Source organism: Oncorhynchus gorbuscha, linkage group LG22, assembly GCF_021184085.1.
Source record: "Oncorhynchus gorbuscha isolate QuinsamMale2020 ecotype Even-year linkage group LG22, OgorEven_v1.0, whole genome shotgun sequence".
NCBI lineage: Eukaryota > Metazoa > Chordata > Actinopteri > Salmoniformes > Salmonidae > Oncorhynchus > Oncorhynchus gorbuscha.
In genome coordinates this window covers 20,361,085-20,387,424 of record NC_060194.1, presented here as the reverse complement: position 1 = coordinate 20,387,424, position 26,340 = coordinate 20,361,085, and the positions used below count along the sequence as shown (strand labels likewise).

Genomic DNA, 26,340 nt, shown 5'->3' with positions numbered 1-26,340 from the left:
GAGGGGTACAATTAAACACGTACAAATTACAATAATTTTGTAATAGTCAAAGTAAGCCGAAACTGAAAAAGGAGAGGATTTTCTGAATATATTTCAGATACCATTATGTATAATTATAGAAAATAATACTTAGGAACTCAAGGGGTAACAAGGAAAACCGTCCTATAAATAATTAATGACAAATTGACTGTTCAAGGAGGCAGTCCTGTACAAACTGGGAAGATACAGTATCAAAGTAATCAAAATCACAGATCACTTCGAAGTCAGAACCTTTCTATAATTTGGCATTACACTACTCAATTTCAGTGTTGCGTTGCTCGTTTTTAAAACCAAATAATAACTCAATGCAAAGACAAAATTCTCTGCAAATAATTTATTAATATATACAAATAACATCTCTTGGCCATTTATCAGATAATAGGTAAGTACTGTAAATCTTGGCTGTCTAGCAAATGCAATTGATTTCATGTGTTGATGTGTACTAGTTGCAACATGCATCATGACTTAAATCAAAATGAAAGTATTTGAGACAGGATTTGTATTATCGAATAGATGTTTAGTTTAATGTGACATAAGAGAAATATACTGTAGCATGAGTGAAATGTCTCAGTCACTGATTCTTCTGTTGAGTTTTCAAACATTGTCAACACCTAACATTCTTAATGCAAAGCCACACCATTGAAAACTTCATTGCAGAACGAAAACAAGTCCAGTTTAAAGGTGTTGCCATTCCTTGAATCATCAAACACATAGGCCAAACATCGGGGTAAAACAAAGACTATTGAAGATGACACAATGGGCTCAAAAAGCATTCATACAAATGAGTCATTTTGCATTTTATTTTTATTTTGACTTGTGCTTTGGCCTTTAAAATGTAGCTTCTTGCTGGATGTACCTCTATTGAAATACATTTGTACAACTTCTTATTAAAAATAACACATTTCAATTCAACCTCAAATCATGTTAAAATGTTCAATAACTATTCAAAAAGAGGATTTCAAAAGATTCATCTTCCACTTCTGTGCAGAAAGGCCCTCAATGTCACTGAATTATATACATCCACTATACTAGTGTACGATCCGCTCAAAGTCTATTCCAAAGTATTCTTGCTCATTAAAATCAAAGGACTTCGGTTTAGTTCATTTTTCCAACCCGGTCAGTTCCTCAGATCCTGAATGACGAAATTTCCATTCAACCAAGCCACTATGCTCCAATCCCCAGACTGAGACTGGCCATGAAATGGAGCAGTAGTTTCCAGAGGCTTTGATAAGAAGATCTGATGGACCTTCAAACAAGTTCAAGTACCTATGATGAGAGAAAAATACATGTGAGCAGGAAGGAAACACCATGGCTGCATTTACACAGGAATCCCAATTCTGATATTTTTTTTCTCTAATTGATCTTATGACCAATCAGATCAGCTCTGAAAAAGAACTGATTGGTCAAAAGACCAATTAGTGGTAAGAAAATATCGGAATTGGGCAGCATTTGTAGTCTAAATTTTATCCATGCTGAAAACCCTACATAGACCCCAATTGACATAGCCTGGAAAAAGATGGTCATTGTGAGTTCCCAACAAGAGAAAGACTGTAAATGCTAAGTACATAAGTAGACAAATACAATAAAAAGCAAACCTTAATGGTTCCTTGACTGTTTGCAGCAATCAACACATTGGAGTCCTATAAGAGAGGTCAGAAAAACACAAACCATGAAAGTGTTAAATTAGTACCTGTGGTTGATTGACACCAACATTATTCTATTTCCCTAATTATGCTTTTACTAAATAACAATGTGGCCACAAAGAGTGTATATAAATGTATCTATAATATTCAAACAATGTCATCAGGTTATCAACTTCATATGGTGCAAAACCGGTAGAAAACTGAGCTATGCTGCTAAAGGAAATTCAGTGAAAAGAGAAAGGAACAATGTTGATACCTCGCTCTACAACCAAGGGGCATGAATTGAGGAGCAAACTGAACAGGAGAGGAAATTCAGTAACTCTTGGAAAATATGCAGTGGCCTTAATAAAAAAATATTACTTATTGTTGAAACCGATGCATTTTGGCCCATAGACTTCATCGGGGGGGTCATTTAAGCAGTGACAAGGGGGGTAATTTAAGTAGTGTCACACCATGGTTTGTGACTGTGTTGCCAGGTAGTTCAACCCTGTGTTCTTGTATTTACCAACCATGGAAATTGTAGGTGGTTTGATGTGTTTGAGATAGTGACCATTATCTTAGACCAAACTGTTTGTGTAATGAGCCATTCTTGTGGCAGTTACTTGTCCTTGTGTGAGAGAGTAATAACATGCTCCACTGGACAGTGGTGTCAGTCTGCCTAGAGGAATATGCTAGCTTCTTATACTCCCTATACTGGGAGCATCATTAAGGTCACAAGACAGGCATTTGTTTTCAGTAAATATTTTGTTTGCAGCCGATTCAAAAGGCTTAACCGTAAAGCAGACATATACACTGGATATCAGACATACAAATCTCCACTGGTCTGACAAACACACTCTTACCCCGTCAGGCATAGCTCTCCAGCATACAGCGCTGACAAACTCATTGGTGTCATCTTCCTTCTTGTCTTTATCCAGCACACTCTTCACAGTGTCAAACTTAAATGTCAGCAGTGTCTTGGACAGGCCTTTGTAGTATAGATACAGAGAGTTGTTCTCACTTCCTGCAGAGAAATTAATCACATTTTTGTCAGTGATTGAACTCCAAAATCTGGCATTTCATCAGTTATTTTAGTACTCATCCAATAAAAGTACACTACATTTAAAAGCACCCAAAAGGAATTGTTAAACAACTGCATAATTGGTCATTTAGTCTCCAAACAGCATGAATTATTCAGCCACATATGAATGTCAATCTGATTGTGTCAATCTGAGTAAAAGCACTTTCAAATGTGTGGCACTGGACTTTTCCAGCACCACACAGCATGCAGCTGTCAACATGGTCCGGTCCCACTTACCACACGCAACATAGTCTCCATTGGAGGCAAGGCCAACAAAGTTCTTCTCATTGATGTGGCCCTTGAATGAGCGCAAGCAGTGGGGCTTGTTTACATTCCACAGTTTCAGCTGGCTATCTGTAGAGCTGTGTGGTATAGAAGAGGAAATATGTCAGCAGAACATGCACTTCAGCCACAGATATGTTTTTCTTGCATCGGCTGCATATCAACGCACTGCATCCTCTGATGTCGTCCTTCCACATCTGCAGTGAAAGGTGAGAGCATGTATGTTAGACCATGAGACATCCCTAAATTCGTTTTTCTTGCAGATTTGTCTGTAGCGCCCGAACGGCTTGGCCAACAAACTATGGAAAGAAGATGAGCCTCTCACAAACACTATGGTGTTCTATATTTTGCTCTACAACCCCCCAAACAAATGTTATGTGATTACCATGAAAGGAACCTGTAACAGTTTTAAAAAATGAATGGAAGTGTGAAGGTAGTTGTGCCTACATAAAAAAAATGTGTTAAAACTGTTTCTTTAATTTTTTTTGTAAACTTCTAAAAACAGCACCAGTCAAAGGTCTGGACACCTACTCATTCAAGGATTTTTATTTATTTTGCCATTTTCTACATTGTAGAATAATAGTGAAGACATCAAAACAGTGAAAAAAAAACACACGGAATCATGTAGTAAGCAAAAAAAAAAGTGTTAAACAAATCAAAATAATAGTCCCACTAAGCGGATGGCATTGATGCAGAATGCTGTGGTATCCATGCTGGTTAAGTGTGCCTTGAATTCTAAATAAATCACAGACAGTGTCACCAGCAAAGCACCCCCACACCGCCTCCTCCATGCTTCACGGTGGAAAGCACACATGTGCGGAGAGATCATCCGTTCACCTACTCTGAGTCTTGAAGACACGGCGGTTGGAACCAAAAATCTCAAATGTGTGTTTTAGCAGTGCTTTTTTTGCAGCAATTCAACCACGAAAGCCTGATTCCCAGAGTCTCCTCTGAACAGTTGATGTTAAGATGTGTCTGTTACTTGAACACTGAAGCATTTATTTGGGTTGCAATTTCTGAGGCTGGTAACAAACAAATTTTCTGCAGCAGAGGTAACTCTAGATCTTCCTTTCCTGTGGCGGTTCTAATGAGAGCGCTTGATGGTTTTTGTGACGGCACTTGAAGAAACTTTCAAAGTTCTTGACATTTTCCAGGCTGACTGACCTACATGTCTTAAAGTAATGGACCGTCATTTCTATTTTCTTATTTCAGCTGTTCTTGCCATAACATAGACCTTTTTTTATTAACCAAATAAGGCTATCTTCTGTGTTCCACCCCTACCATGTCACAACATAACTGATTGGCCACTAGCGGAAAGAAATTCCACAAATTAACAAGGCACACCTGTTACTTGAAATGCATTCCAGGTGAGTACTTCATGAAGCTGGTTGAGAGAACGCCAAGAGTGTGCAAAGCTGTCATCAAGGCAAAGGGTGGCTACTTTGAAGAATCTAAAATATTTGTTTAACACTTTTTGGGTTACTACATGATTCCATTTTATTTCGTAGTTTTGATGTCTTTAGTATTATTATACAATGTAGAAAATAGTGAAAAGAACAACCCTGTAACGAATAGGTGTGTCTAAACTTTTGACTGGTACTATATCTATCTATCTATACACTGCTCAAAAAAAAATAAAGGGAATTCTAAAATACCACATCCTAGATCTGAATGAATGAAATATTCTTATTAAATACTTTTTCTTTACATAGTTGAATGTGCTGACAACAAAATCACAAAAATGATCAATGGAAATCAAATGTATCAACCCATGGAGGTCTGGATTTGGAGTCACACTCAAAATTAAAGTGGAGAACCACACAAACTTTGATGTAATGTCTTTAAACAAGTCAAAATGAGGCTCAGTAGTGTGTGGCCTCCACGTGCCTGTATGACCGCTCTACAACACCTGGGCATGCTCCTGATGTGGCGGCGGATCTCCTCCCAGACATGGACTAAAGCACCCGCCAACTCCTGGACAGTCTGTGGTGCAACATGGCGTTGGTGGATGGAGCGAGACATGATGTCCCAGATGTGCTCAATTGGATTCAGGTCTGGGGAACGGGCGGGCCAGTCCATAGCATCAATGCACTCCTCTTGCAGGAACTGCTGACACACTCCAGCCCCATGAGGTCTAGCATTGTCTTGCATTAGGAGGAACCATGGGCCAACCGCACCAGCATATGATCTCACAAGGGGTCTGAGGATCTCATCTCGGTACCTAATGGCAGTCAGGCTACCTCTGGCGAGCACATGGAGGGCTGTGCGGCCCCCCAAATGAAATGCCACCCCACACCATGACTGACCCACCGCCAATCCGGTCATGCTGGAGGATGTTGCAGGCAGCAGAACGTTCTCCACGGCGTCTCCAGACTGTCACGTCTGACACGTGCTCAGTGTGAACCTGCTTTCATCTGTGAAGAGCACAGGGCGCCAGTGGTGAATTTGCCAATCGTTGTGTTCTCTGGCAAATGCCAAACGTCCTGCATGGTGTTGGACTGTAAGCACAACCCCCACCTGTGGACGTCGGGCCCTCATACCACCCTCATGGAGTCTGTTTCTGACCGTTTGAGCAGACACATGCACATTTGTGGCCTGCTGGAGGTCATTTTGCAGGGCTCTGGCAGTGCTCCTCCTGCTCCTCCTTGCACAAAGGCGGCGGTAGCGGTCCTGCTGCTGGGTTGTTGCCCTCCTACGGCCTCCTCCACGTCTCCTGATGTACTGGCCTGTCTCCTAGTCGCGCATCCATGCTCTGGACACTACGCTGACAGACACAGCAAGTCTTCTTGCCACAGCTCGCATTGATGTGCCATCCTGGATGAGCTGCACTACCTGAGCCACTTGTGTGATTTGTAGACTCAGTCTCATGCTACCACTACAGAGAAAGCACAGCCAGCTTTCAAAAGTGACCAAAACATCAGCCAGGAAGCATAGGAACCGAGAAGTGGTCTGTGGTCACCACCTGCAGAACCACTCCTTTATTGGAGGTGTCTTGCTAATTGCCTATAATTTCCACCTGTTGTATATTCCATTTGCACAACAGCATGTGAAATGTATTGTCAATCAGTGTTGCTTCCTAAGTGGACAGTTGGATTTCACAGAAGTGTGATTGACTTGGAGTTACATTGTATTGTTTAAGTGTTTGAGCAGTGTACATACATACCACACATGTAGGACACACTATTCAAATCCTTGTTTCTCATGATTTATTTTTTTGTCCTTTTTGCCATTCATGAATGTGTTATTCAATGTGTTTCTATGGTCCATAGTATGACCATCTTTAAACAATTCCATATGCCACCCATACATTTAGGCTCTAAAGAATTAAGATCATTGACCTAAAAGGCAAATGCTGTATTAATTTGGAGAACATTTAACATACAGTCATTCAAAATGTCAAACCGTGATAACCCAAACTTAATTTGATTGAGGTGACTTACGCAGATACAATTTCCTCTCCGTTGACAAACTTAGCGTAGGACACAGCTTTCCTGTGGCCTTTGAACACCATGATAGGCTGTTTAGTGTTGCGGAGGTCGTAGTAGTGGACACAGTGGTCTGGGAGAAAACGCAGAAAAGGACACAGTTGTAATTTGGGGGAGGGGTTTGGAAGAAGTAGCAGCGCATTCAGGTCATTCTCATGAAACCATTAAAATACCATGGCAGTAATGATTTTTAAATGTAAAACATGTAATTTGGTAATATAACAAAATATCATAAGATAGTGTTCTCTACCTTGCACAAAGTGTGATTTCAATATAGTAATTTTTTTATTTTTATATTTTATTGCATTTTCTGCTAAAATTCTCATTACTGCAACCGTCCAGCCGTCTGAATGCATGTTATGTTGTCATTTAAAACAGAGTAAAATGAAACTATTCTGAAAAATATAAATGGATGTTCTAGACGTTTTCAAATGACAGAAAATATGAACTGAATATTCATGTATAATAATAAATGGAAAAAATTGTGGAAAAATGAAGTGTCTATGACTGATGTTCTCATCCTTCACAACATTTTGAAGGACTGTTTACACAGATAATTTTAAATAGTGTGATTTTGAATGAAGCAAAACATTTGCCAGTACCTTCAAGATGGCTACCAGGTAAGCAGATCTCTTTACATTTCTCCAGTTAAAAGTTTAAAAAGATCCTCGTCAGACTGCATACACAACATAATTATCATTACAGATAACGGTAGGTTTCCACGTTTAGAAAAAAGTTATTTAACATTTTCTATGAAAATATACTTCATTAATGTCCAATTATGTACATTGAGTAAACGTTTGCTTAGTCATCATGTCTTTTCTATTGTTAGCAAAACATGCTAAGTTCTCATCCTCCGCAACATTCTCACTTACCGATGCAATTTAAGGCCAGTTCCGGTAGAGAGAAATTCTGTTTCGGTAATGAGCATTTAATCATAGACTATATTTTTAAAATATATATAAATAACTATTAATTTAAATATTATTTACTAATGGTTGATATTTTGCTTTATGTCCTGTTTAATTGCACACAGTCAAGCAAGGGACAAAAAGAAAGCTTTAGCAAAATCCAGAGAAAACGTTTACACCAACCCAGAACTGCTGGAAGAGTACCAAAGGAAGGAGAGAGAGAGGTTAGGAGCCTATTACCTCATACAGTGTCTATGGGAAGTCACACATCCACCACACACACACAGTAAGCCATTTAGTTTGTACTATAGGATGTCCATACACAGTCTGCTATTCAGTCCCTACTATAGGATGTGTACAAACAGACAAACCGTCTGTAAGCATTCATTCCTTACTGTAGGATGCACACACACACAGTCTGTAAGCCATTCAGTCTCTACTATAGGATGACGTGTCCATAACAGTAAGATTTTCTCATGTTTGAGAAATGCTCATTTCATGCTACCTTTCCAGTTCCAGATATCAAAAACGAAATCAAAATAGTAAAATCAAGAAAACTCTAGATCTGACAAAGAAGCAACATGAAAAGAAGAAAACAGAAAACCATAGCAGGAAAACTCAAAAAGGTATTACAGAAGAAAGAAACAGCTAAAAGCTGTATTGGACATGACATCATCAAGCCAGGAAGATGATACACTTCAACATGTCCAAGAAGCAAATTAAGTTATTCAAAATCTTCAAGAAGACACAGCCTCCCCAAGAGAACAGCCATTTTCACCTCAACTCATAAAGGAAGAGAGACATCTCTACAGACACCAGGACCAATGAAGACATCTACCCCAAAGGAATCACCCAAAAAGAGGAACAGAAGAAAGAAAACACTATCAAAATTGAGGTCAAAGCTGCGTTACACAGAAAAGAAGCTGCTGGTCAACCTAAAGAAAAGACTGAAAAGACTTGAGATGATGGCCAAGAGGAAGCAGGTAATTGTCATCATGGAAGGCAGAGAGGTTCAGAAGAAAACTACTAAGAGAGGTCAGAGAACATCACTCAATAACAGCCAGAGAAGACTAATGCGCAAACTTGTTAGCCACTTCCTTCATTAAGATCTCCACTATAATAATTGGGAAATCCTGAAAAATTAGAAAAAAGGGCCAGATAGTGTCCGTTAAGGCTCTCTTACGGAATATCTTCATAGAAGATTTGTCTGTTAAGGCACATCCTTTCCAAGCCTTAATTATTTAAACGCAAGTCATTTTAGATTGGCCAGCAAAGAGTCACAGACAGAGAAACATGTGCTTGCAAAACAGATTAAAACTTTGGCTTGAAGATAAAGACACTGCATCAGTTTGGGGTCACAGAAACATCCAAGAGACACTTTACAGGCCAGTGTGTGTAGTGATGATGACATAGTATTCTAATGTTTATGCATGTATTGTTTTTGTGTGTTCTCTGATTTTAGACTATAGTGGCTTGCGAAAGTATTCACCACCGTGGCATTTTTCCTATTTTGATGCCTTACAACCTGGAATTATAATATATTTTTGGGGAGTTTGTATAATTTGATTAACACAACATGCCTACCACTTTGAAGATGCAAAATATTTTTTATTGTTTAAAACAAGAAATAAGACAAAAAAACAGAACTTGAGAGTGCATAACTATTCACAACCCCCCAAAGTCAATACTTTGTAGAGTCACCTTATGCAGCATTTACAGCTGCAAGTCTCTTGGGGTATGTCTGGATTTTTGCGCATTCTTCAAGGCAAAACTGTTCCAGCTCCTTCAAGTTGGATGGGTTCCGATGGTGTACAGCAATCTTTAAATTATACCAGATTCTCAATTGGATTGAGGTCAGGGCTTGGACGAAATCATTCCAGGACATTTCAACGTCTTCCCTTAATCCACTCGTGTGTTGCTTTAGCAGTATGCTTAGGGTCATTGTCCTGCTGGAAGGTGAACCTCCGACCCAGTCTCAAATCTCTTGAAGACTGAAACAGGTTTCCTCAAGGTCAAATGTTTCAGGTAGGCCTCACCCCGACCTGGGCGCGAACCAGGGACGCTCTGCACACGTCAACAGTCACCCTCGAAGCATCGTTACCCATCGCTCCACAAAAGCTGGGGCCCTTGCAGAGCCAGGGGAACCACTACTTCAAGGTCTCAGAGCAAGTGACGTCACTTATTGAAACGCCACTAGCGCGCACCACCACTAACTAGCTAGCCATTTCACATCGGCTACACATGCACAAAGTAGATGTCCTAACAGACTTGCCAAAACTATAGTTTGTTAACAAGAAATGTGTGGAGTGGTTGAAAAACAAGTTAATGACTCCAACATAAGTATATGTAAACTTCCGACTTCAACTGTATACTAAGATCATTTGACAGATCAAGTGACATATAAAGTCCACCTGTGTGGAATCTAACTAATTATTAGACTTCTGAAATTGGTTGCACCAGATCTTATTTAGGGGCTTCATTAGCAAAGAGGGTAAATGCGTGTGCATGCAGCACTTTTCAGTTTAAAATATTTTGAAACAAATAATTTATTTCATTTCACTTCACCAATTTGGACTATTTTGTCAATGCCCATTACATGAAATCCAAATAAATATCAATTAAAATGACAGGTTGTAAAATGCACCAAAATAGGAAAAATACCAAGGGGGTGAATACTTTTGCAAGGCACTGTATTGTTTGTTCTGTACTTTTGAAGCACTGCAAAATGAAATTGATTGAACTTGAATCCATGATTGTACCAATATTATCTCATTTATGTTCTACATCAAATTGTATGTTTTTAACCATACCGCAGTCTTAGTATACTTATCATTACCGAAATCCTCAACCTAATTTTCAAAACATATGTATCATTACGGCAACAGGTGTTCATTTAATGTTAATGTTGCTTTTAAATGCATGTGCAGAATATCTACGTTATGCCCTTTCAGGCTTGCCACATTTCGAAAATGTCAGTCAAAATCAAATAAAAATGTTAATTTAAAAATATATATTATTTCAGAGAGTTTCAAGTAACTTTGCATGACTGTTAGTAATCCATTTTTCTTTTAAATGTGAAAATGTATTAGCTTTCCTAATGGTCTGGATGTTCAGACCATTGCCTTAATGAGATTTTTAAGGACTTGTTTTGGAAAATATGTTCAAACGATATTAAATTGTCAGTAAATGTTTATAAATGAATGCTCAAACACTTCAGACCTTGTTATTAATGCATAAAAATGACATTTGTTGATGCAAGTATTTAAAGATTTCGTGTTTGAAATCAAAGAAGCCAAAATTGTGAGAATCACCCACCCATTCGGAGAAGTATTCAGACCCCTTGACTTTCACATTTTGCTAAGTTACAACTGTATTTATTTTCCTCATGAATCTACACACAATACCCGATAATGACAAAGTAAAAAATAAGGTTTTAGTAATGTTCAAAAATGTGTGTGTGTGTGTGTGTGTGTGTGTGTGTGTGTGTGTGTGTGTATATATATAAAACTGAAATATCACATTGACATAAGTTCAGACCCTTTACTCAGTATTTCGTAGAAGCACCTTTCAATGCTGTAATCGCTGCCAGTCTTCTTGGGTATGTAGCTATAAGCTTGGCACACCTGTATTTGGAGAGTTTCTCCCATTCTTCTCTGCAGAGCCTCTCAAGCTCTGTCAGATTGGGTGGGGAGCATTGCTGCACAGCTATTTTCAGGTCTCTCCAGAGATGTTGGAACGGGTTCAAGTCCGGTCTCTGGCTGGGCCACTCAAGGACATTCAGAGGCTTGTCTCGAAGCCACTCCTGCGTTGTCTAGGCTGTGTGCTTTGGGTCATTGTCTTGTTGGAAGGTGAACCTTCACCCCAGTCTGAGGTCCTGAGCACTCCGGAGCAGGTTTTCTTCAAAGATCGCTCTGTACTTGCTCCGTTAATTTTTTCCTTCTTCCGGACTAGTCTCCCAGTTCCTGCCGCTGAAAAACATTCAAAACAGCATTATGCTGCCACCACCACGATTCACTGTAGGGATGGTGCCAGGTTTCCTCCAGACGTAACACTTAATCTTGTTTTTTTTCAGACCGGAGAATCTTGTTTCTCATGTTTTGAAAGTCCATTAGGTGCCTTGTGGCAATCTCCAAGCGGGCTGTCATGTGCCTTTTACTGAGGAGTGGGCTCCGTCTGGCCAGTCTATCATAAAGGCCTGATTGGTGGAGTGCTGCAGAGATGGTTGTCCTTCTGGCAGGTTCTCCCATCTCCACAGAGGAAAGGGGGATACCTAGTCAGTTGTCCAACTGAATGCATTAAACTGAAATGTGTCTTTCACATTTAACCCAACCCCTCTGAATCAGAGAGGTGCCATAATCGACACCCACGTCTTCGGCAGCCGGGAACAGTGGGTTAACTGCCTTGCTCAGGGGCAGAACAGCTCGGGGAGTCGATCCAGCAACCTTTCAGTTACTGGCCCAACACTTACCACTGGAGCTCTGTCAGATTGACCATCGTGTTCTTGGTCACCTCCCTGACCAAGGCCCTTTTCCCCGCCATTTGCTCAGTTTGGCCGGGTGGTCTGATTGAGGAAGTCCAAAAGTTCTTCCATTTAGGGCCTCTCGAGTGACGCAGCGGTCTAAGGCACTTGATTGATCCCGGGCTGTGTCTCAGCCGGAAGAGACTGGGAGACCCATAAGGCAGCGCACAATTGGCCAAGCATCAACCGGGTTTGAGGAGGATTTGCATGCACACCGACTTCGGTCACCAGTTGGTTGGTGTTTCCTCTGACGCGGCTTGCTTCCGGGTTAAGCAAGCAGTGTGTCAATAAGCCGTGCGGCTTGAATGGGTCGTGTTTCGGAGGACACACGGCTGTCAACCTTTGCCTCTCCTGAGTAACTACCAATTGGATCACGAAATTGGGGAGAAAAAGGGGTAAAAATAAAATTAAATACAAATTCTTCCATTTAAGAATGATGGAGGCCATTGTGTTCTTGGGGACCTTCAATGCTGCAGAAATGTTTTGGAACCCTTCCCCAGATCTGTACCTCGAAACAAACCCGCCTTGGAGTTCTACAGACAATTCCTTCGACCTCACGGCTTGGTTTTTGCTCTGACATGCACTGTCAACTGTGGGACCTTATATAAACAGGTGTGCCTCTTTCCAAATCATGTCCAATCAATTTAATTTATCACAGGTGGACTCCAGTCAAGTTGTATAATCAATGGAAACAGGATGAGCTGAGCTCAATTTCTATTCTCATAGCAAAGGTTCGGAATACTTATGTAAATAAGGTATCAGTTTAAAAAAAAACTAAATGTAGAAACATTTCTAAAAAGCTGTTATCGCTTTGTCATTCTGGGGTATTGTGTGTAGATTGATGAGGATTTATTTGATTTAATCAATTTCAAATCAAATTTTATTTGTCACATACACATGGTTAGCAGATGTTAATGCGAGTGTAGCGAAATGCTTGTGCTTCTAGTTCCGACAATGCAGTAATAACCAACAAGTAATCTAGCTAACAATTCCAAAACTACTACCTTATAGAGACAAGTGTAAGGGGATAAAGAATATGTACATAAAGATATATGAATGAGTGATGGTACAGAGCGGCATAGGCAAGATACAGTAGATGGTATTGAGTGCAGTATATACATATTAGATGAGTATGTAAACAAAGTGGCATAGTTAAAGTGGCTAGTGATACATGTATGCAGTAGATGATAGAGTACAGTATATACATATACATATGAGATGAATAATGTAGGGTATGTAAACATTATATTAGGTAGCATTGTTTAAAGTGGCTAGTGATATATTTTACATCAATTCCCATCAATTTCCATTATTAAAGTGGCTGGAGTTGAGTCAGTATGTTGGCAGCAGCCATTCAATGTTAGTGGTGGCTGTTTAACAGTCTGATGGCCTTGAGATAGAAGCTGTTTTTCAGTCTCTCAGTCCCAGCTGTGATGCACCTGTACTGACCTCGCCTTCTGGATGATAGCGAGGTGAACAGGCAGTGGCTCGGGTGGTTGTTGTCCTTGATGATCTTTATGGCCTTCCTGTGAGATCGGGTGGTATAGGTGTCTTGGAGGGCAGGTAGTTTGCCCCCGGTGATGCGTTGTGCAGACCTCACTACCCTCTGGAGAGCCTTACGGTTGTGGGCGGAGCAGTTGCCGTACCAGGCGGTGATACAGCCCGACAGGATGCTCTTGATTGTGCATCTGTAGAAGTTTGTGAGTGCTTTTGGTGACAAGCCGAATTTCTTCAGCCACCTGAGGTTGAAGAGGCGCTGCTGCGCCTTCTTCACGATGCTGTCTGTGTGGGTGGACCAATTCAGTTTGTCTGTGATGTGTACGCCGAGGAACTTAAAACGTACTACCCTCTCCACTACTGTTCCATCGATGTGGATAGGGGGGTGTTCCCTCTGCTGTTTCCTGAAGTCCACAATCATCTCCTTAGTTTTGTTGACGTTGAGTGTGAGGTTATTTTCCTGACACCACACTCCGAGGGCCCTCACCTCCTCCCTGTAGGCAGTCTCATAATTGTTGGTAATCAAGCCTACCACTGTTGTGTCATCCGCAAACTTGATGATTGAGTTGGAGGCGTGCGTGGCCACGCAGTCGTGGGTGAACAGGGAGTACAGGAGAGGGCTCAGAACGCACCCTTGTGGGGCCCCAGTGTTGAGGATCAGCGGGGTGGAGATGTTGTTGCCTACCCTCACCACCTGGGGACAGCCAGTCAGGAAGTCCAGTACCCAGTTGCACAGGGCGGGGTCGAGACCCAGGGTCTCGAGCTTGATGACGAGCTTGGAGGGCACTATGGTGTTAAATGCCGAGCTGTAGACGATGAACAGCATTCTCACATAGGTATTCCTCTTGTCCAGATGGGTTAGGGCAGTGTGCAGTGTGGTTGAGATTGCATCGTCTGTGGACCTATTTGGGCGGTAAGCAAATTGGAGTGGGTCTAGGGTGTCAGGTAGGGTGGAGGTGATATGGTCATTGACTAGTCTCTCAAAGCACTTCATGATGACGGAAGTGAGTGCTACGGGCGGTAGTCGTAGCTCAGTTAGCTCAGTTACCTTAGCTTTCTTGGGAACAGGAACAATAGTGGCCCTCTTGAAGCATGTGGGAACAATAGACTGGGATAGGGATTGATTGAATATGTCCGTAAACACACCAGCCAGCTGGTCTGCGCATGCTGTGAGGGTGCGGCTGGGGATGCCGTCTGGGCCTGCAGCCTTGCGAGGGTTGACACGTTTAAATGTTTTCCTCACGTCGGCTGCAGTGAAGGAGAGTCCGCATGTTTTAGTTGCGGGCCGTGTCAGTAGCACTGTATTGTCCTCAAAGCGGGCAAAAAAGTTATTTAGTCTGCCTGGGAGCAAGACATCCTGGTCCGTGACGGGGCTGGTTTTATTTTTGTAATCCGTGATTGACTGTAGACCCTGCCACATACCTCTTGTGTCTGAGCTGTTGAATTGAGATTTTACTTTGTCTCTATACTGACACTTAGCTTGTTTGATTGCCTTGCGGAGGGAATAGTTGCACTGTTTGTATTCCGTCATGTTTCCAGTCACCTTGCCCTGATTAAAAGCAGTGGTTTGCACTTTCAGTTTCACGCGAATGCTGCCATCAATCCACGGTTTCTGGTTTGGGAATGTTTTAATCGTTGCTATGGGAACGACATCTTCAACGCACGTTCTAATGAACTCGCTCACGGAATCAGCGTATTCGTCAATGTTGTTGTCTGACGCAATACGGAACATATCCCAGTCCACTTGATGGAAGCAGTCTTTGAGTGTGGAATCAGATTGGTCGGACCAGCGTTGAACAGACCTCAGTGCGAGAGCGTCTTGTTTTAGTTTCTGTCTGTAGGCAGGGATCAACAAAATGGAGTCGTGGTCAGCTTTTCCGAAAGGAGAGCGGGGCATGGCCTTATACGCGTAGCGTAAGTTGGAATAGCAATGATCCAAGGTTTTTCCAGCCCTGGTTGCACAATCGATATGCTGATAAAATTTAGGGTGTCTTGTTTTCAGATTAGCCTTGTTAAAATCCCCAGCTACAATGAATGCAGCCTCCGGATATATGGATTCCAGTTCGCAAAGAGTCAAATAAAGTTTGTTCAGAGCCATCGATGTGTCTGCTTGGGGGGAATATATACGGCTGTGATTATAATCGAAGAGAATTCCCTTGGTAGATAATGCTGTCGACATTTGATTGTGAGGAATTCTAAATCAGGTGAACAGAAGGACTTGAGTTCCTGTATATTGTTGTGTCAACACAACGTCACGGTAACCATGAAGCATACGCCCCCGCCCCTCTTCTTACCAGAAAGATGTTTGTTTCTGTCGGCGCGATGCGTGGAGAAAAGAGCTGGCTGCACCGACTCCGATAGAGTCTCTCCAGTGAGCCATGTTTCCGTGAAGCAAAGAACATTACAGTCTCTGATGTCCCTCTGGAATGCTACCCTTGCTCGGATTTCATCAACATTGTTGTCAAGACACTGGACATTGGCGAGGAGAATGCTAGGGAGTGGTGCACGATGTGCCCGTCTCCGGAGTCTGACCAGAAGACCGCTTCTTTTTCCTTCTTTTTTGGGGTCGCCGGCTGGGATCCATTCCGTTGTCCTGGGTGAAAGGCAGAACACAGGATTCGCTTCGCGAAAGTCATATTCTTGGTTGTACTGATGGTGAGTAAAGCTGCTCTTATGTTCAGTAGTTCTTCTCGACTGTATGTAATGAAACCTAAGATGACCTGGGGTACCAATGTAAGAAATGACACGTAAAAAAAACAAGAAACTGCATAGTTTCCTAGGAACGCGAAGCGAGGCAGCCATCTCTGTCGGCGCCGGAAGTACGGTGCCGACAGTATATATAGCATAAGGCTATAACAAAATGTGGAAATAGTCAAGGGGTCTGAATAATTTCCAAATGCATTGTAGAGTCGCAGATGAACCTACCTGCACAACCAAAAGCAAGATGATACCGCGACGTTGGACTGAACTTTACACAGCACACATTTGCTTTGGCCTCGATGCTGGCGACTGAATTGTCAAGGTTGGTAGACCATAACTTCACTGAAAGATAAACAAAAACCAGATGAATCCTAGATCATTAACAAAACACCAAAGATGTTGAAACTAGCACTATGTTCACTTTAAATCCAACAGGCATCTTGTTTATTAGGACACAGGGAGAAGAGCAAACAAACAATTGCGTTGTTTCAACATTACCTTTGGCATCATCAGAACCAGAGGCTAGAAGCTTGGGATCCATGAGGTTGAAATCGACACTCCAACACCTTTTCTCATGCTCCTGAAGGAACATCACAGGTGTGAAACAAACATAACTGACTTCTATAACAGAAGAGATTTCAAACCTACAGAGCATTCAACCCCCTCAAAATCTCTAGCCCAAGAGAACATTGTATATTTTAGCAATGGTTTACTTTCAAGACAGAGTGCATGAAATATGTATTTAATACAATACATCTGCAAAGTGGACATTTCCATTTAGTAATGGATATAATGTAGTGTCTAAAGAACCAAACAAAAGGTAAAAGCTTCAGGGTATAGTAGGGGGCATTAGCAGCAACAATATCCACAGCTGTGGTCTGTTCAATTGTATTGGAGCAGTGGTATGTGGGGAACCTCGGGAAATGAGTGCGGCAGGGGAACCATTTATAAACCATGCATACGTACAAAATATACACCAAAATGTGTGCAAGTTTTTCCACAATAGTTGATATTTATAAAAACTTGACGGGAGAATGTCCTTTCCTCCACGCAAAAATTAGACCATGCGTACGCACATCTTCTCGTGGTTCAAGTATTGTATTGCAAGCAGGCAATTAGGGCTAAGTATTTTGTGCAAATGAGGAATATGACACCCTTATTCATGGGCTCCTGAGTGGCGTAGCGGTCTAAGGCACTGCATTTCAGATCAAGCGGCGTCACTACAGTCCCTGGATCGAATCCAGGCTGTATCACATCCGGGCCGTGATTGGGAGTCCCATAGGACGTGGCGCACAAATGGCCTAGCGTCGACCAGGTTTGGCTATCATTGTAAATAAGAAATGTGTTCTCAACCGACTTGCCTAGTTAAATATAAAAAAAAGTTTCAATTAAATAAAAATCATAAAAACAAAATACGATGCAGCCATTTGCCGTTAGTGAAGACCGAAAACTGTGTGTGTGTTATTTCTGGAATTAAAAATAATTACATAGGAATCATACTGAACAAAAATATAAAAACACAACAATTTCAAAGATTTGACTGAGTTACAGTTCATATAAGGAAATCAGTCAATTTAAATAAATGAATTAGGCCCTAATCTACAGATTTCACATGACTGGGCAAAGGCTCAGCCATGTGTGGGCCTGGGAGGGCATAGGCCCACCCACTGGGAAGCCAGACCGAGCCAATCGGAACAAGTTTTTCCCCACAAAGGGATCTATTACATACAGAAATATGCTTCAGCACCCCCTCAGACAATCCCAAAGCTCAAGAAGCTGGATGTGGAGTTCCTGGGCTGGCGTGGTTACACGTGGTCTGCAGTTTTGAGGCCGGTTGGATGTACTGCCAAATTCTCTAAAACTATGTTGGTAAATTAACATTCAATTCTCTGGCAACAGCTCTGGTGGACATTCCTGCAGGTATTGTGTGACAACTACAACCACTGAGCTTGTCTGATGCTTTAAGCACACAAATGACTCAAGAGCCCGATGGTAACGGTGTTTTTAAAAAATGACAGTGAGTGCCAGCGAAAAGGCACTACAGCAAGTGTTATTGTGCAGTCTGTGCTGAAACTGCAACAATTTCAGACATTTAGTTGAATTGTTTCTGACTAAAAAGTTCAGTTATCGAAATACCTTATTTGTTTAGGATTTCCCCCCCCTATTCTCCGAAATTGATGAGGAAGACATGCAAAAGAAACTCGAAACTGGCAAATGTTTACTGGTTGCTCAGCAGGACATTCTGAAAGACATTTTACTTAGTTGTGGAAACTACTGGAGATCAAGAAACTAGTAGGGTATTGGAGGAGCAAGCATTGCGTGAGTATTGTGTGTGCCAAACAGTTGCGGTTATATAATATCACTTTTTCGGACTATTTGGAACAGTGTAAACTAAGTTAGGCTGTAATAAAACCTTTATTACAGCACACTAAAAACTGTTGCATGCATTCGTGAATTGAGGTGTATTTATTGTTTAAGCTAATTTTGCTTGATTGCATAAAATATTGATTGATAGATACAGTAGCCTATATAAGTATTGTAATATAGGCCTAAGTAAGTTACGGTATTAAGACTAAACAGGATGCGCTCTGAGGCCTACAGCTTGATGGTTATACTTTATAAAACCTAATGATAACACTAATTATTATAATGATCATAATAACAAGATGAGATCAAGGAAAGGAGGGTATAGGAATGAGGGCTGCGTGTATATTATGTGTGACAAACAGGTGCTGTTAAGACTACAATATCATTTTTCTGCCTGTTTGGAACAGTGTAAACAACACTAAACTTAAGTAATACCAGTCTGTCCTAACTGAAAATTAATTGGAATGCCTTTCTCACAGCATAGCAAATATTTAAAAAACAGCTGAATCTGTGAAATTGCTTTCTCCAACATTTTGTCATTGCTTGAGGCTTGGTGTGCACAGAACCAGTAGGCTATTAAAAGACTCAAACAGGCAACAGAAGCAAGATCGTCTAACGCTGTTTTAGAGAATTTGGCAGTATGTCCAACCGGCCTCACAACCCAGACCACGTGTAACCATGCCAGCTCAGGACCTCCACATCCAGCTTCTTCACCAGCGGGATTGTCTGAGTCCAGCCACCTGAACAGCTGATGAAACCTAGGAGTGACAACCCTTCAAAGCCACACCCGTTGCCGACAGGTGTATAAAATCGAGCACACAGCCATGCAATCTCCATAGACGAACATTGGCAGTAGAATGGCCTTCCTGGAGGGCTCAGTGACTTTCAATGTGGTACTTTCATAGGATGCCAAAATGTAAAATTTCTGCCCTGCAAGAGCTGCCCCGGTCAACTGTAAGTGCTGTTATTGTGAAGTGGAAACATCTAGGAGCAACAACAGCGAAGTGGTAGGACACACAAGCTCACACAACCAAACTGCCTCTGGAAGCAACATCAGCAATGTTAGTCGGGAGCTTCATGAAATGGGTTTCCATGGCCGCCCAGCCACGCACCGGCCTAAGATCACCATGCCCAATGCCAAGCATCAGCTGGAGTGGTGTAAAGCTCGCCACCATTGGACTCTGGAGCAGTGGAAACGTGTTCTCTGGAGTGATGAATCACACTCACTATCTGGCATTCCGATAGATAAATCTGGGTTTGGCGGATGCCAGGAGAACGCTACCTGCCCGAATGCTTAGTGCCAGCTGTAAAGTCTTGGTGGAGGAAGAACAATGGTCTGGGGCTGTTTTTCATGGTTTGGGCAAGGCCCCTTAGTTCCAGTGAAGGGAAAACTTAACGCTACAGCATACAATGACATTCTAGACGATCCTGTGCTTCCAACTTTTGTGGCAACAGGTTCGGGAAGACCCTTTCAGCATGACATTGCATTACATTGCCCTCGTGCACAAAGCAAGGTCCATAGAGAAATGGTTTGTTGAGATCGGTGTGGAAGAAACTAGCCTGCACAGAGCCCTGACCTCAAACACATCGAACTCCTTTGGGGTGAATTGGAAAACCGACTGCGAGCCAGGCCTAATTGCCCAAATTTAGTGCCCGACCACACTAATGCTCATGGCTGAATGTAAGCAAGTCCCTGCAGCAATGTTCCACATACTAGCAGAAAGCCTTTCCAGAAGAGGCTGTCATAGCAGTAAAGGGGGGACCCACTGCATATTAATGCAGGTGATATTGGAATGAGATGTTCGACAACATTGTTGAATTCAAATGTTCTGCTGACAGGTCCACAACAACTTGCCATCATTGTCTCTTTCAGAAAAGGACAATCCTTTGCCAGATACAGCATAAATTACAGCAAAAAAATATAACATTCTGCCAACGCAGGAAATAGACCGGTAGTTTATTTAAAATGCTTGACAGTAAGGGGAGGCTACAGTGTGGCTGTCTGATAGAAACACAATAATCTAATGAACAACAATTATCCTTTGAATAGAAGTGTGGGCTGAAGAATACTTTAAACATTTTCCAATATACAGTCAATCTTGCAAGATTTGGGGACAGGCACTTGCTGTAGGCAGCATGCAAGTTTAGTTTGAAAAAGTCACTGCGAAATATCAAAACATTCTGCCCACAGCTCTACAGAAATGTGGTTATAAAGGAGGCACCTGGTGCATACCTGATAGACCTTTGACCTTTGGCCAGTGAAACCATCCCACAGGATGACTGTTCCCTCGTAGTCGCTGCTAGCTAACAGATTCTTGTGGTAGCTGCTCCAGCTGATACAGCTGAAACACAAAATGCATGGGGATGTAAGAGCCGAGAACTGTTCTTCCATGTTTCTAGGAGGATTAATTACTACGCTAGATATAGAAAACATATACGGAAATCTATGCCAGCTTTTAAAAAAAAAACAAATTGTTAAAAGCGTATAGTTTCTATTATAATACATAGTTGGTAATTCTCAACGTTAAAACAGGGTTAAAGGGCACCTGATTTTGGAGTTGCATGTCATTTCATTGACAGGGTAATGAATGTCCACAGCATCCTGGATCACAGTTCCATATTCAAACACCTTGATTTTCTTGGTGACGCCGGCGATGGCAAAGTAATCGCCGTCACGGTCAAATTCAATACTGCAGAGAGAGAGCGCAAAACATCAAGCTCAATAGCCAATAAGAGATCACATCAAACGAGCAACACAATGGTAAATGTAGGTGCAATGAAGCAATATTTAATGATTTGTAAAGCATGGTAGCCTATTCCCTATATAGTTCAGTGCACTACTTTTGACCTGCACTATATAGGGAATGGGGCTCCTACTGGAAAAAACATCATGTCTCCCATTAGATTGCAATTTTTCCATAGAGATAGAGGCAGCACTCCAGTGCTCTGCTACACTCCAGTGGCAAATCGAAGATGTATTGTGATACAAGAGCACCCTCCGCAGGTCAAAGTACATACTAACCATTAGGATGGAGCTAAATCTAACGAGTAGAATCAGAAAGCTGGTGGACTCAATGGGCCCGTTTCTCTGACCTTAATTAAACCTAGACCTGGATGAAAAAGCTCAATGGAGAATCTAACCTGCTGCTACTCTGTTATTATCTATGCATAGTCATTTTAATAACTTTACCTACATGTACATATTACCTCTTGGTTATGGCTTGTAAGTAAGCATTTCACTAAGGTCTACCTGTTGAATTCAGCGCATGTGACAAATAACATTTGATTTATTCCAGGACTAGGCTTAGTCAAGGTCTGGGAAACCGGCCCTATGACAGTAACTAATAAGCTAAGCCATTAAAAGGTGTTGTGTTTGACAGTTGACATTACCTAGAGACAATACTGGAGCCGTTGTAGAGATCACTAGCATAAGACAGGGTCGCTAACGGCCGCACAGAGTTGAAGCGTGTGAACTTTGAGAGACACTCCATGAAATCATCCAGTTGATTTACGTTCCTGGTGTCATCTAAAACAAGACAAACGAATACTGAATCCAGAACACTTAGAAAATTAATAATGTTTTAGTTGTTTATTATGGTATTTGTCCTCATGTCTTGGCAGGAACCTCAAGACTAAAATATGTTCTGCAAGATAATGTAGTTTAGTCAACTAAAAGTTGTTGTGGCTTGTTGTGGTCATTTGTGGGAGATGCTGTCAAACTTCTTTTGGAATACAAGGACATGACTTCACCCACATGTGGACCTCATTCCAGAAAAGGCCTTAAGTAGCGCTGTATAATCCAAATTCTACTGAAAACTAAAGGTTACCTGTTATCCGGGTCATCCGGTCAGAGAAGTAGCATTGCTCCAGATCTTCAAAGTGTGCTGTGAGCCTCTTTCTCCGAGAAGCCAGAGTGCTGTTGTACCATGTTTGTCTCTTCCCCTGACGGTGAAATAGAAGACTTAAAATGACAAACATGAGATACTAAACACATACATTTGCAGATCGTGAACCTGAAACACCAAAATCAATGGTTCTTTATGGCTGCGTTCCAATTTACCACCCTTCTCCCAGTGTAAACTTGCACACTTTGACGCATGGATTTAACAATGGTGAAAACTCACCCCAGCCAATGCTTACACCAATCCTATGCATTTAAATCCATGATGGCTAGAAGGGTGGAGAATTGGGATGCAGCTTATGCCTCTAAGAAAATTACAGTGGGTCAGACTTACCTGTGAAGTTCCACCAAAACCTGGAGGTTGACTCACATACTCTGTAGAATCTATAAGACTACTGCAAAGACAAGACTTAGTTACCGTAAGATATATACAGTACCAGTCAAAACTTGGCACACCTACTCATTCCAGGGTTTTTCTTTATTTTGACTATTTTCTACATTGTAGAATAATAGTGAAGACATCAAAACTCTAAAATAACACATATGGAATCATGTGGTAACCAAAAAAAAAAATGTATTTTATATTTTTTGATTTCACGAGGTAGGCCAGTTGAGATCAAGTTCTCATTTACAACTGCGACCCGGCCAAGTTAAAGCAAAGCGACAAACAACACGGAGTTACACATGGAATAAACAATATACAGTGTGTGCAAATGGCGTGAGGAGGTAAGGCAATAAATAGGCCAGAGTAGCGAAGTAATTACAATTTAGTAAATCAACACTGGAGTGATAGATGTGCAGATGATGATGATGATGATGTGCAAGTAGAAATACTGGTGTGCAAAAGATCAAAAAGTAAATAAAAACAATATGGGAATGAGGTCGGTAGATTGGATGGGCTATTTACAGATGGGCTGTATACAGCTGCAGCGATCGGTTAGCTGATGTTTAAAGTTAGTACGGGAGATAGAAGTCTCCAACTTAAGCTATTTTTGCAATTCGTTCCAGTCATTGGCAGCAGTCATTGGAAGGAAAGGCAGCCAAAGGACGTGTTGGCATTGTGGATGACCAGTGAGATATACCTGCTGGAGCGCGTGCTATGGGTGGGTGTTATCGTGACCAGTGAGCTGAGATATATATTTTTTTACCTTTATTTTACTAGGTAAGTCAGTTAAGAACAAATTCTTATTTTCAATGACAGCCTAGGAACAGTGGGTTAACTGCCTGTTCAGGGGCACAAAGACAGATTTTGTACCTTGTTAGCTCGAGAGTTTGAACTTCCGGTAGCAACCTTCCGGTTACTAGTCCAACGCTCTAACCACTAGGCTACCCTGCCACCCCGACTGGCAGAGCTTTACCTAGCAAAGACTAACAGATATCCTGGAGCCAGTGGGTCTGGCGATGAAAGCATACAGGTCTCAGTGGTGGGTGGTATATGGGGCTCAGTGGTGGATGGCACAGTGATAGATTGCAACCAGTTTCCTGAGTAGAGTGTTGGAGGCTATTTTGTAACTGACATCGCCGAAGTCAAGGATCGGAGGATTGTCAGTTTTACAATGGTATGTTTGGCGGCGTGAGTGAAGGATGCTTTGTTGCAAAATAGGAAGACGATTCTAGATTTAATTTTGGATTGGAGATGTTTAATGTGAGTCTGGAAGGAGAGTTTACAGTCTAGCCAGACACCTAGGTATTTGTAGTTGTCCACATAATCTAAGTCAGAACCATCCAGAGTAGTGATGCTACTCGGGATGGGAAGGTGTGGGCAGCGATCGGTTGAAAAGCATGAATTTAGTTTTACTAGCGTTTAAGAGCAGTTGGAGGCCACAGAAAGAGTGTTGTATGGCATTGATGCTCGTTTGGAGGTTTGTTAACGGTGTCCAAAAAAAGGCCATAAGTATACAGAACGGTGTCGTCTGCATAGAGGTGGATCAGGAAATCACCCGCAGCAAGAGCGACATCGTTGATATATACAGAGAAAAAAAGATTCGGCCCGAGAATTGAACCCCTGTGGTACCCCCATAGACTGCCAGAGGTCCGGAAAACAGACCCTACGATTTGATACGCTGAACTCTAGCTGAGAAGTAGTTGGTGATCCAGGCGAGGCAGTGTTTCCTAGCCTCAGTGCAGTGGGCAGCTGGAAGGAGTTGCTCTTATTCTCCATGGACTTTACAGTGTACCAAAACTTTTTGGAGTTAGAGCTAAAGGATGCAAATTTCTGTTTGAAAAAGCTAGCCTTTGCTTCCCGACTGAGTGTATTGGTTCCTGACTTCCCTTAAAAGTTGCATATCGCGGGGACTATTCGATGCCAATGCAGTCTGCCACAGGATGTTTTTGTGCTGGTCGAGGGCAGTCAGGTCTGGAGTGAACCAAGGGCTATATTCGTTCTTAGTTCTACATTTTTTGAAAGGGGCATGCATATTTAAGATGGTGTGGAAAATACTTTTAAAGAACGACCAAGCAACCTCTACCGACGGATTTAGGGTTGTACCTGGTGAGTTCCTTGATAATGTGTGTGAGATTGAGGGCATCTAGCTTAAATTGTAGGACGGTCGGAGTGTTAAGCATATCCCAGTTTAGGTCACCTAACAGAACGAACTCTGAAGATAGATGGGGGAGCAATCAATTCACATATTGTGTACCGGGCAGAGCTGTGAGCTGAGGGGGGGGGGGGGGGGTGTCTATAACAGGTGGCAACCGTGAGAGACTTATTTCTGGAGGGATTCATTTTTAAAATTAGAAGCTCAAACTGTTTGGGCATAGACCTGGAAAGTATGACAGAACTTTGCTGGCTCACTCTGCAGTAGATTGCAACTCCTCTCCCTTTGGCAGTTCTATCTTGACGGAGAATGTTGTAGTTGGGGATGGAAATATCAGAATTGTTGGTGGCCTTCCTAAGCCAGAATTCAGACACGGCAAGGACATCAGAGTTGGCGGAGTGTGCTAAAGCAGAGAGTAAAACAAACTTAGGGAGGAGGCTTCTGATGTTAACATGCCGGGAGGTGGGCCTGGCACAAAGCTAGCTTCGGGGCTGGGCCGCTCAGTGGCAGCTAGCTGGCTCTGATGATCAGGGGTAATGGTCCAGGGCTTACGGCAGGAAGCGGAGACAGTGGAGAAAACAGTCCGATACTGGTAAGTATTATCCAGGCGAAAAGCGACTGGTGTCTGTGCAAAAGGTAAAGGCCGCTAGCAGTGGCAAACATCTTGAGATTCCTTAGAGTAGCCACCCTTTGCTTTGAAGACAGCTTTGCACACTCTTGGCATTATCTCAACCAGCATCATGTGGTAGTCACCTGGAATTAACCGGTATGGATAGACCCCCTCACCTTGTTAAAAATTAATTTGTGGAATTTCTTTCCTTGTTAATGCATTTGAGCCAATCAGTGGTGACAAAGTAGGGGTGGTATACAGAAGAAAGCTCTATTTGGTAAAAGACCAAGTCCATATTATGGTAAAAACAGCTCAAATCAGCAAAGAGAAATGACAATCCATTATTACTTTAAGACATAAGGTCAGTCCATCTGAACTTTGGAAGTTTCTTCAAGTGCAGTCGCAAATTGCAGTTGATAGTTAAGTTCCTTGGTGTTCACATCACCAACAAACTATCACGGTCCAAACATACCAAGACAGTTATGAAGAGCGTACAACAAAACATTTTCCCCCTCAGGCAACTGAAAAGATTTGGCATGGGTCCCCAGATCCTCTAAAGTTTCTACAGCTGCACCATCGAGAGCATTCTGACCGGTTGCATTACGGCGTGCGAATAGCCCAGTACATCACTGGGGCCAAGCTTCCTGCCATCCAGGACCTTGATAATAGGCGGAGTCAGAGGAAAGCCCATAAAGTTGTCAGAAACTCCAGTCACTCAAGTTGTAGACTGTTTTCTCTGCTACAGCACGGCAAGCGGTACCGGAGCGCCAACTCTATGACCAAAAAAGG

The 26,340-nt window shown here is 42.0% G+C and overlaps 1 protein-coding gene across 2 annotated transcripts in view; it reads right to left on the bottom strand.

Moving 5' to 3' along the window:
• Window positions 1-538: 538 nt before the first annotated feature.
• LOC124009603 (E3 ubiquitin-protein ligase COP1-like) overlaps window positions 539-26,340 on the bottom strand; it is a 37,586-nt gene continuing 11,784 nt past the window's right edge. Inside the window, exons 9-20 of one of the 2 annotated variants that reach the window (XM_046321544.1) lie at window positions 22,739-22,799; window positions 22,331-22,445; window positions 21,894-22,029; window positions 21,050-21,193; window positions 20,737-20,845; window positions 16,635-16,716; window positions 16,362-16,478; window positions 6,465-6,582; window positions 2,980-3,104; window positions 2,525-2,685; window positions 1,635-1,679; window positions 539-1,305 (exon numbers count right to left, since the gene is read on the bottom strand). In XM_046321544.1, coding sequence (XP_046177500.1) covers window positions 1,288-1,305; window positions 1,635-1,679; window positions 2,525-2,685; window positions 2,980-3,104; window positions 6,465-6,582; window positions 16,362-16,478; window positions 16,635-16,716; window positions 20,737-20,845; window positions 21,050-21,193; window positions 21,894-22,029; window positions 22,331-22,445; window positions 22,739-22,799 — 1,231 coding nt within the window. In that variant the 3' untranslated portion in view covers window positions 539-1,287. The remainder of the gene's footprint in view (window positions 1,306-1,634; window positions 1,680-2,524; window positions 2,686-2,979; window positions 3,105-6,464; window positions 6,583-16,361; window positions 16,479-16,634; window positions 16,717-20,736; window positions 20,846-21,049; window positions 21,194-21,893; window positions 22,030-22,330; window positions 22,446-22,738; window positions 22,800-26,340) is intronic. The other variant, XM_046321546.1, reaches the window with a different exon arrangement.